This window comes from Antechinus flavipes, chromosome 6, assembly GCF_016432865.1.
Source record: "Antechinus flavipes isolate AdamAnt ecotype Samford, QLD, Australia chromosome 6, AdamAnt_v2, whole genome shotgun sequence".
Taxonomy (NCBI): Eukaryota; Metazoa; Chordata; class Mammalia; order Dasyuromorphia; family Dasyuridae; genus Antechinus; species Antechinus flavipes.
In genome coordinates, this window is record NC_067403.1 from 28484161 (window position 1) to 28495884 (window position 11724).

The window sequence follows — 11724 nt, forward strand, 5'->3', positions numbered from 1 at the left end:
GCAATTATTGAAATGGGAACAGAAAGCAATTTATATTACTTCTTAGCTATATATGGCATCTTTATTTAAAAAAAAAAAATGTGCTGCAGCATAAAATTCTCACCAAAAAATATAGAAAAACAGAAACACTAAACATATCATTTTTAATAAAAGTATATTTAAATTTTGAAATAACAAACTTTTATTCAATTTTCATTAAAGAAAATGACAGTATTAAAATAATATGCCAAAACTTAGACAATGCAACTAATATAGTCCTGAAGGGAAATTTTATGCCTCTAAAGGATTTCATCAAGAGAGAAAAACATTTTGGCAACAAAATGAGCAAGCAACTCACCAAGAGCAAGAAAACACCAAAGCAACAAGACAGAAATTATGAAAATTAAAGAGATCAATAAAATTGAGAGCATTTAAAGCACTAAATTAAAAGATAAAAATGTTATTTTCTAAAAATAAAATTAAAAAACAGCAAATCTAACTTTAAAAGAAAAACCAAATTGCTCATATCAGAAATAAGAATAATTCACAAGCAAAGAATGCAGTATACAAAGAATATAGTACTATATAAAACTGCTTGCAGTGATACAGGAGAAAAAAAACCCCTCACTCTCTATAATAGAAATATGGTCTTAATAATACATATGATTCCTTTATGAGCAATTAAACACTGTCAATATCGTTACCTGTTTCTGAAACATATGCAACAGGATCCTGTTTTAGAATTTTCTGAGGTTTAGAAGACATCGGCAATTTCTCTGACTGGTTTTCAGCATTTTTTACCTGTATTGTCTCTTCTGGCTCTGAATCTGCATTGGGATAAAAATACATTTATTAAATATACAGGGTATTGTTTAAAAAAAAATGGGTAATCATGTAAAATGTATTACCATATCCATTACTTTGTGGAAGAAAACTTAATCCAAAAAAAAAAAAGAAAAAAAGAAAAAGAAAGAAAAAGAAAAAAGGGAGTGAAAAATAGCATGCTTCTGAGTGCATTCAGACTCCATCAGTTCTTTTTCCTAAGAAGGATATTCATTATGAGTCCTTTGGGATCATCTTGGATCACTGGATATACAGCTTTCTTAAATAAGCATTTAGTGCATTAAGGTTTTTAAAAAAATTATTTTCTCTAATGGAAATGTTTGCTGATGATTTTTGATGATCATCAAATCTCCGGTTCTTTTCTCAATTCTTATTCTCTAATATTTCCACACCATGGGACATATTACTTCTTCCTGATATCAGTTACTTCTTGTAACTGGCTCTTGTGACAGTTTTATCTTTTTTTTCTTACTTCTCTGATCATCTAATTCTTTCTCCCCCTTCTCCTTTCCTGGGGCTGTAACCTCCATCTTCTTTCCTTTGAGGGCCTTATCACTTGCCACTACCTCAACTATCACCTTTATATGGATAGAGTACTGGACCTTAGATAGAAAGATCCAAGTTTCAATTTGGCACCAATTAATGACTAGTTGAATGACCCTGGGTAAGACACAACCTCAGTCTGCTTCAGTTTCTTCACCCAGAAAATGAGGATAATAAAAAAACCTGTCTTCTCAGACTTCTAAGGAACTAATAAAATAGTATTTCTAAGGCACTTTGCAAATTTTAAAGCATCATGTAAATGCTAGCTATAAAATGATATCAAACTGTATCTGCATCTCCATCATTCAGATAAGGAGTTCTAGTGCTTGAGTAACTCAAACTCTATGCTCCACCACATGGTCAAATTCAACCTAGCCAAAAAAAAAAAAATTATTACATCCTCTCCTTCAATTATTGACATAACTATTGTCCCAGTCACCCATGTTAAATATTTTGAAAAGCCAAACATGACCTTTCACCTCCTAATCAATGATTTTTCTATTTTATCTCAGCAGTCTCTCCAAACTCCAATCCTTATCTCTGCCAAAGTTTTATAGGATTTGGACCAGTTTTAAAACGCTGATGCATGAGGCTTAAAAAGACAATAAGCAGCATAGATGAAATTAATATTCAGTCAATATGACTTAAAAATCCAATCGTTTCCCTACTGCACCACAATCCTTAACTACTGCAATCACCTTGGTTCAAGTTCTCAACCCCACAACTGTGAGTATCCCCCCCAGGCTCTAACTAGAGTAGAACCTCCTCCTGTCATTTCTGCTTAGGTTATGACCGATCTTGTTATATATTCTTTTATAACACATAGCACATACCAATGTTGGGCATACTTTAGTCACACAAGTACTCAACTGTCTGAACAGAGCTTTCTGACATGTCCGTCTATCAAAGTCCTAAAGATCCATAAATTCTTTAGGTCTCCCTTGAATTTTAACTGTTCATATTAGATTGTTCAGCCCTTCCCCAAAGCAGGGAAAGGAGTGGTATCATCAATGAGTCCAAGTTGTATTGCTACCTTAAAAAAAAAAAAAATCTCATCTCTGAGAATGCCAATGCTTCCCATTACTTTATTTTGTGAAACCAAGCCTTTTAAATTATTTTATTTCAAGATGAAGGATGCTACACCTTTCAAAGAAGCAAAAAATAAAATGTCTTTTATAACTCAATTGAAATGACAAAGAATGCAAACTACTTTCAAAGTCTACTCCTCAGAATCATTACCTGAATCATAGATGACTCTCTTTTTCTTGTTTGAACGCTTTCCTTTTAAATCATCTTCTTTGGAGGAAGTTTTCACCTACAAATGACAGCTTAATTAACCAAGCTAGCAACTATAAAAGGTTAAGTAGAAGACAAAGAGAGCTAGAAGCCTTTATTAAGCACCAAATATAATTATTAAACACTTTGGCTTAAGACATTGTGATAAGCAATAGGGAAGCAAAAAGAGGAAAGAGAATTTCTGCCCTCAAGAAGCTCTCAATCTCAAGGGGAAGACGACAAGCCAATAAATATCAACAAACTCTTTACAAAATAAACCAAAAATAATGGAAGGCACTGAAATAAAGAGGATTTGAGAAAAGCTTCTTGGAGAAGAGGGAAGTTTAAATGAAAAGAAAGGAAGCCAGAATATTAAGGGAGGATATTCCAAACATGATGGAATAACCAGAGAAAATGCCCAGAGCTGATTCTGAGTTGCAATACTCTTAAGAATGATACTCCTAGATCATTATACACTTCGACAACGATATTGTATGAGGATGTATTCTGATGGAAGTTGATTTCTATGACAAAGAGACCTAACTGAGTTTCAATGGATAAATGATGGACAGAAACAGCTACACCCAAAGAAGGAACACTGGGAAACGAATGTGAACTATTTGCATTTTTGATTTTCTTCCCGAGTTATTTTTACCTTCTGAATCCAATTCTCCCTGTGCAACAGGAGAACTGTTCAGTTCTGCAAATATGTATTGTATCTAGGATATACTGCAACATATTTAACATATATAGGACTGCTTGCCATCTTGGGGGGGTGGGGGGGGAGTGGAGGGAGGGAGGGGAAAAATCGAAACATAAGTGAGTGCAAGGGATAATGTTGTAAAAAATTACCCTGGCATGGATTCTGTCAACACAAAGTTATTATTAAATAAAATAAAATTTAAAAAAAAAAAGAAAAAAAAAGAATGATACTCCTAAATACTCTTAAAAATGATACACTTAAATAAACATCAGCAAGTCATAAACAAAAGCATACCAGCTACAAAGAATTTTAGTGAATGATAGAAAAATTTTTTAAATGTAAAAATAGGAAAAGAACTGATTTCAGCAAGAAAAATAAATAGCAAAACTCATGGCAAAAATATGGACATCAATGCTTCCTTGCATAAATTCAAATACATGGGCATTTATTTCTTATAGAAACAATTATGTGCAATGACTTTTCACATTTTTACTCAACTATTTTGAGGGTTTAATTTTTTTTTTCAGTTTGTTTTCATTGTGGTAAATAATTATCGTTTTATCTGGGGATGATTCATTAATTATTTTTTGTTTGGAAAAAAGTCACATCAATTCAGAATATGGTAGGCTGCTTTGATTAGAAATATTAAAGAATAATCTGCTTTTTCATGAACCTTAAATACTATAAACATGCTAAGTGGCACAGTAGTGAGCCTGTAATCAGGAGCTCAAATCCATAGTCTCACCAGCTATGTGATGCTGGGCAAATCATATTACTTGTTTACCTCATGTTTCTCAGCTGTAAAACAAGAGATGGTAACAGCACCCCACAAGGTTGCTGTGAAAATGAGATAACTGTAAAATGCTTAATACAATGCCTACCACATAATCAGCAGTATATGAATGTTTGCTTTTATTATTAACTAGTACTAATATCAGATATACAATCAAATTTGGGAAGTAGTGTAGCATCTGTCTTCATAAAGTCATTTAAAACATTACTTGGAAAACTGACCTTGATTTCCTTTGTTCCTTTTTTTGATTTTGATGTTCCTTCAACAGTCTTTGTATTCTCATTCTTTTTTACTGTCTCATTAACAAGTTTCTTTCCACTTGGAATAACCCCAAAGAATTTCCGAATATCCTAAAATTTAAAAAAGACATTCATAAAATAATTCTCCCAAACTTTAAATGTACAAGATGTTAATTTCAAATACAGCAAAAATACATATTTAAATGGTGTTTTCCCTTTAACTTATTCTGTTATTATATAACTACAAAGATTCTTGTTGTGAAGTGACCAGAAAAAAAAAAAATTAAGATAAATGAATGCAATTCCCAGAAATTAAAATCTGTGCTAATTCTCAATATTTAGTAAAAATAGCTAAATAAAATATTTACTAATCACAGCATAATTATCATATAAGTAGCCTAAGATGTATTTGTTGAACAGTAACTATCCAAAATCATCTAAGGAAAAAACCAATCAGAAAATATTAACCCTTCTTTAAAGGGTTAATAGAATTTATACAATCAAATTTAAATTCCAGTTAAGCTGGAACTCTTAATAGTAAACATCTAATGCACTGGTAACAGCCATCTTGAAATTTTTTTTTGCATAGAATCCTCTAAAACCTCAAAGAAAAATCTCCCTTACATATTTAATAAAGCATTCCTATCAATCACCAATGCATAATTCTTAACTAAAACTGAATTCCTACTTAAATCCATGACCTATTTTGAATTATATAGTAACAAAAATAATGAAGGATATCGTATACACAAAGCACTATGAGGCAATTCAAAGCATTGCTATCAGAGTAATGTAGCTCAAGTCAGAGCTCTGCAACTACCCTGGAAATTACTTTCTGTCCCTGGCTTCCAATCTCTCTTAGAATGACCTCAGGTGACAGCAAAATGCAAAATGCAGAAGAAAAAAAAGTTACTGGCTTCAAAAAGCTAACAATTTATTGAGGGGAATTAACTCAAATTATTCAGACTACAATTTACAAAAAATATATTCATGCTTCTCTTCAATGAATTCTTTCCTATCCTTTGAAATTTTAGTTCCCTAATTTCTCTATTATCCCCTTGTTATATAGTATAGCTTACTTAATGAAACCTCTAGTTCAAATGCCAGGATAAGCCATTTTCTTCTAGAAGTAATTTCCAATCTACTTTCTTATTTCTTCCAAAATCCAAGAGTTCAATGGCTCTAAATACAACTTCTGAAGCAAAGCTAAACTAGTAAACAATCCCTTGACACAAAAGAAGACTGATTTTAAGCAAATATTTAAAAGCTTTTCCTAATAGCATACTTACCTAGTCACTCAGGATCACCAGTTAACCTAATTAAATCTAAAATACATGGCTAATGGGTCATGTGGGTAATTCAGCTGTGGGACTGGGCTATTTAAGTCACTTAATGAGAGTGAAGGATAAATTAAGCAACAATCTGAACTATATCTTGCACGGAACTGATTTTCAGGTGACCAACTATTTGCTCCAGTGGCTGCGAAGGAAATAAGAATTTCACATCAGTTTCACTTCTGAGTTACTAAGCAAGACTGCACTTTATCGTTGCTAGTTGTTTATAGTAAACCACAAAAGTATCACCAAAACTGTCAAAATTCAGTAGATGACTTAAGGTCTTTGGTTTGTTTTATTGTTTTTGTTTTTTTAAGCAGTATGTGGTTCAATCTACCTAAGAAGCACAAATTAATTAGAAATTAAAAACTAGATAGAATAAAAGTTTTAAAATGGAATTTGATTCACACAAGTCTTCCTGTAGATGACACGTGACTACTGCACCGCTATTTGTCCTTTTCTATTTATTCTTTCTTGTTTCTCTCTTCCCCTTAAACTTTCCCATTGCATTTCTTTTTCTCTGCATTTTTTGTTTTCTCTCTTACATAGTGCAAAGGGGTTGGTGAACTCTGAATCCAGTGTTCTTTCCACTATATCCCTCCCTCTCAAAGCCTGGCATTGTGCTTTAAAAAATTAATTCACAAATCTGCCAGTCTTTAAATATAGTATCTGTGAATCAGTTACCCATCTGGCAAAAGTGGGTTGTGGTATCACTGCACTCAGTCAATAGTAATAACGAGGCAGACTAATAAACAGGTGCACCACAAGAGAACCGTTCGGTTCTGCAAATATGTATTGTATCTAGGATATACTGCAACATATTTAACATATATAGGACTGCTTGCCATAGGAGGAGGGGAGGGAGGGGAAAAAACGAAACATAAGTGATTGCAAGGGATAATGTCGTGTAAAAATTATCCTGGCATGGATTCTGTCAATACAAAGTTATTATTAAATAAAATAAAATTAAAAAAAAAATACTATATGAACCCATACAAACTCAAAATGTAGCTTATAAGCCCCACCAGTACACTCTTTTCTTTATTTAGCTAAATAACACAATAAATTTAAAGTTTGCATACTTCTCTAAAAAAAAAATAAATAAAATAAACAGGTGCACCTATCCTTCCATAAACCCAAGCGCACGTTCTCCTACTTCCTAAATGTCATGTTTGGGGAAGACATTAACCAAATTCGTTGTGCCTCCGCCTCCGCACCGCTCTGCACCCGGACCAGGTGGGATGGCAGCTGTCAAAGTTGTTTCTTGCAACCACAACCCACCACGTGGAGCTTGCACTGCTCATTTTCTAGGGCTAAGAGGGAAGCCGGCCCCCTCCCTCGGAGCTGCTGCAGGACAAAGTTCCAGGCAGCCGGCATTCCGGAGCTCTTGCACCCTGGCTCCTGCACAGCGTGCTAGTTTCCTTCCCTCCCTTCTAAGACATTAATTAAATCAATCTCCTGACGGTTGCAAAGCTTGGCGGGGCCGGGACTAAGAAAAGTAGTTTTTGCAAAGTGTCAGCAGGTGGGGCTTAGCACTGATACTCCTGAGGATGCTCCCATTACGGGGGATGGGGAGTAGAATTTGCACCCAACATCCTCTTACCTATTTCAAGTCCAGGCTTCGCCTGAGGCCAAGGCGAGAAAAGCAACGTGTGGCCCTCCCGCCCCCGACCCCCCACCCCGAAGCCGGGATTCCAAAGGACAAAGCCCCTCCCCCTCCCCGTTGGGGGCGGGGGGAGGAAGAAGACCCGAACTCCCGCCAACAGCCCCGCTGGGGAGCGCCCCCAATTTGGCTGCCGTCTCCCGCGGACCCCGCCTACACCCCCGCCCCGAGAAGAGTCTAGGGCCGGGGTAGGCAACGGGCGTCGGTCCTTCCCACCGCTTCCTCCCCCATCACACACCGCCCCCTTCTCCGTGATACACCACCCCTCCCCCATGACCTATCGCCCCCTTCCCTCGCGGCTCCCCCCTTCTCCGGCCCAGGTGCCCGAAGGCGGAGACCCCGCTGCTCACCATGGCTGCCGACGGGCGCGGGGTCAGACAGGCAGACCGCGGAGGAAAACCATTAACGGGGTTCGGGCTCCATTCGCGCCAACAAGTTCTCCCGCGAAATAGGGGCTCGGGCGGCGGCGCCCCGTGATGACGTAGGAGAGCGCGCTGCGTATGTTCGGGGTGAGGTCATGAGATTGGCCCGGCGGCCTCACTCTCGGCACGAGATCACTCTGCGCAAGCGTGCTGCAGCAGCAAGGCAACCTGAAAGTTTGGGGCCTGCCCTCAGGGATCTTACGTTCACATAAATTGCTCAGTTAAATTTGAGCTTACGTGCTAGGTACCGTAGTTCTCAAAGTGTGCTCCGGAACATCTTGGGGGAAGGGGGGTCCTTGTATTTCAAGATTTACAAATCCAAAATTAGTTTTTATTTCTAATCTAGAACTCTAGAATATATGAAATTTGTATTACAGATACTTATGTATTATGGTTATATATTATATATTGTTTTTATATATTATGCTTATATATCAGAGATGTATATTATAACATTAGCATAACATGTGTTATATTTATGTATAGTTGTATATCATGTTAATATTTAGATATATATTGTATATAATGCATATATGTATGTATAACACATATAATGTATATATAATACATAATGCATATAGTATGTAGGTATATAATATACATATAATTATATATAACATTAGTAATATAAGTGTCATAGTTATGTATTATATTTACCTATTATAGTTATAACATATATATAACATGTATTATAGGTATTTGTATATTATAGTTATGCATTATATATAATAGTATATGTTAGATATTTATATGTGATGGTTACTAAATATCACATTGTTATTTACATATCTAATATAGTGATATATGTTATAGATAGTTACACATTATATTTATTGTATATCATGTATAATATGTTGTAAATATTGTATATATATTTATATTAGAAATAAAAACCAATTTCAAATTTGAACTCTTTGGACAAAACTTTTTAATAATATAAAGATACTGACAAGTTTGATAACCACTGCTATATACAGTGTAAATGAAAACTAATCTCTGCAACAAACTTTTTTCCCAAAAAAAAATCACATCAACTTTTACAAAAGCTTTCAATTGCTTTTTCATCAAAGTGCTGTTTTCCATAAGAGACAGCACTAAAAAGCATCAAAGTGAGTAGAAGTGTACAAAAAAAAAAAAATTGTAATAGTTTCATCTCGGAGGATTTTGTCATTTTCAAACTTGATACATGATGAACCACAAGGCTGCAATAGGCAAAAGTATTCCCATTCTTCTATCTGTAACACTTGTGTGCCATGATGCTGAGCCCTGGGGATACAAAGAAAAGCAACAGTCAGTCTTGGATGAGTTCGGAATCTAAAGGAGACAACATGCACACAACTATGTACAAACAAGATAAGAGATGAATTGGAGATAATCACAGAGAGAAAGAATTAGTTAAGAAAAACATCCAGAAAATCTTCTTGCAGGAGGAAGAACTTTAGCTGTTGCAGGTAGTCCTTCCTTTTCAGGGAGGACCACAACCTCACTGGATGGTTGATGTCTTGACTCAAGCCTGAATTGGATATAACTGGACACAGTAGTCAGCCTCATTCTCTCTTCCAAAGTCACTGATCCAGTGGCCATGGAACAAATCATTCTCATCTACCTATTCTTCTAGGGGAAGTCTCCACAGCTTGGACTATGTGCTCTACCTTACCATCTGTGGTTAACTTCAACCTGATTTAGCCCATCTGCAAAGATTCTTTTACTAGGGTGTGGCCAATGTGCATGCTACAGCTTCTTGGAGCCACAGGTGAGAACTGAATGTCAGATAGACACCAAAGGTAAATAGCAGCCCTGAAAAAGTCCTCACACCAGAGATACACACCCATTTATGGAAAACACCCGTGCACCCCAAGGATGTTAGAACGTGAAGGAAACCAAGAAAACTAAAAAGGAGAGATAAGGAGAAAGAATATTCTAAGCATGGAGACAGCTGATGAAAACGCTCAGATACCAGTACATTATTGGTGATGCTTAAAATCAATATGATCATTTTGGAAAGCAATTTGGAATCACACAAATAAAATTACTTCCCTACCCTTTGAACCAGAGATTCTTTTACTAAACATATACTCTATCATTGAGTCATGTCCAAGTCTTGAGGGCCCTGTTGGGGTTTTCTTGACAAAATCACTGGATTTGAATAATGGTATATTCCATTGGTTTTGTTCTTTTTCCAAACCTATGACTTCATCCGTGTACTGACATTTCCATGAAAAAATGTCTTCCACCAAATGAAAACCTACAACTATCCCTAACTTACAGTCTGGGAGAGTCAATTGGGGAGCTGAGAGATTTAGTGTCTTGCCAATGGTAATGAAACAAAGGACAGTGGTTTGCCATCTCCTCCAGTTCATTTTGCAGATGAGAAAACGGAGGCAAACACCTGGGTGACTTGCCCAGGGTTGTGCCTAAGGTAAGATTTGAACTCATGTGAATGAGTCTTATTGCTATTTTAAAACAAACATCCTAGGTAATATATTGCAACCAGTTTGTATGCATGCAAGACAGGATTTTATTGGGGAGACTTTATGTTCCGAGGCTCAATATAATTAATATGCATTTATCTGTAAAAATAAAGATATGGATGCAGAACTTTGCTTTTAATAGAAAATATAAACAAATTGAAAATAATATAATACTTTATTTCCATAAAATATACAGAGAAAGGGAAAGCATTGACCTTTTGAAATAACGAAGAACTATATATCAAATGATTAGAATACAACAGATAAAAATTGAACTCTGATTTCCCTTTATGAGTGGTTCTATTAATGTTTTAGTGGCATATTAGCTGAAATGAGCAGTATAAGTTCTTTGTGTGTAAATGCCTCTGCCTCAGTGAAATTATCTGTATAATAAAGATAAAACTTATCTATAACTATTTGAAGTCCTCTGTCCTTTTAGAATAGGTCACATTTGCAGAATTTAAAAATTCAAAAACCAGAAGTAACTAAGAATTTGTATTCATTTTGGAATTTTCATTCTGCAATAATTGTAACTTCCTGTCCTCTGGATAAATATTATGATGTCCTGGTTTATCTGTTTATTAGAACATTTTCCTTATAGAAAAGAGTTGATTAACCAGCTTGTCCTTTTCTATGTTTGTGTGACTGCAGATCCAGACCAACAACAGTGCCCATATAATCTATTTATACACAAAAAGAATTATTAAATCACAATCTATCACTATTAGAGTGCGTGCATTGTACTTTAGGAAATTAAATACTAAGTATATCATTTATCTTAATGCAGAATTGAAGTTCAAATAATGTTCTTAATATGATTATGTGTGAGTAATCTGGAGATGTATAAACTTGCCTGATAGTTGACTTCTTATATAATGAGAATATGTACTCTATCTCCTTGCAAAGGAAAGATGAAAATTTTTCCCAGATATAACTGTGATTTTTTTTTTACTTGGGAGGTAACAAATGACATGAAAAGGATTAGGAACACTAAGGTTTAATCGAAAGAATTTAATCTTGACTAATGATATATTCCATTGATTTTGTTCTTTGTCTAAACCTATGACTTCATCAGTCTACTGACATTCCCATGCAACAATGTCTTTCACCAAATGAAAACCTGCAGCTCATCCCTAACTTTGGAGAGCCAATTAGGGCACTGAGACATTTAGTGTCTTGCCAATGGTAATGAAATAAAGGACAATATCAAAGGCAGAACTTGAAGCTTGCTCTGCAATACTCCAAAGTTAGACCTCTCTGTACCACACAAGACTGCCTATCTACATATCTCGATAAATATGTATAATGTCTCAAACTAGAGGCCAAGTCCCTAAAGAGCTTAATGGAAAGTTTCTGGGAGTAGACCAACCAGTCTAAACAATTCATTGGAATTGGTTTTTTTGGCTGTTGTTTTTAGCAGTAGGTTACATGAATAAGGTAATCTAACCTATTACAAAGG

The 11724-nt window shown here is 35.4% G+C and overlaps 1 protein-coding gene across 1 annotated transcript in view; it reads right to left on the reverse strand.

The window, feature by feature from the left end:
- RFC1 (replication factor C subunit 1) overlaps positions 1-7873 on the reverse strand; it is a 56479-nt gene extending 48606 nt beyond the window's left edge. Inside the window, exons 1-4 of the mRNA XM_051964938.1 lie at positions 7723-7873; positions 4358-4486; positions 2605-2680; positions 684-806 (exon numbers count right to left, since the gene is read on the reverse strand). Of these exons, the coding sequence (XP_051820898.1) occupies positions 684-806; positions 2605-2680; positions 4358-4486; positions 7723-7725 (331 nt within the window). The 5' untranslated portion in view covers positions 7726-7873. The remainder of the gene's footprint in view (positions 1-683; positions 807-2604; positions 2681-4357; positions 4487-7722) is intronic.
- Positions 7874-11724: the final 3851 nt, after the last annotated feature.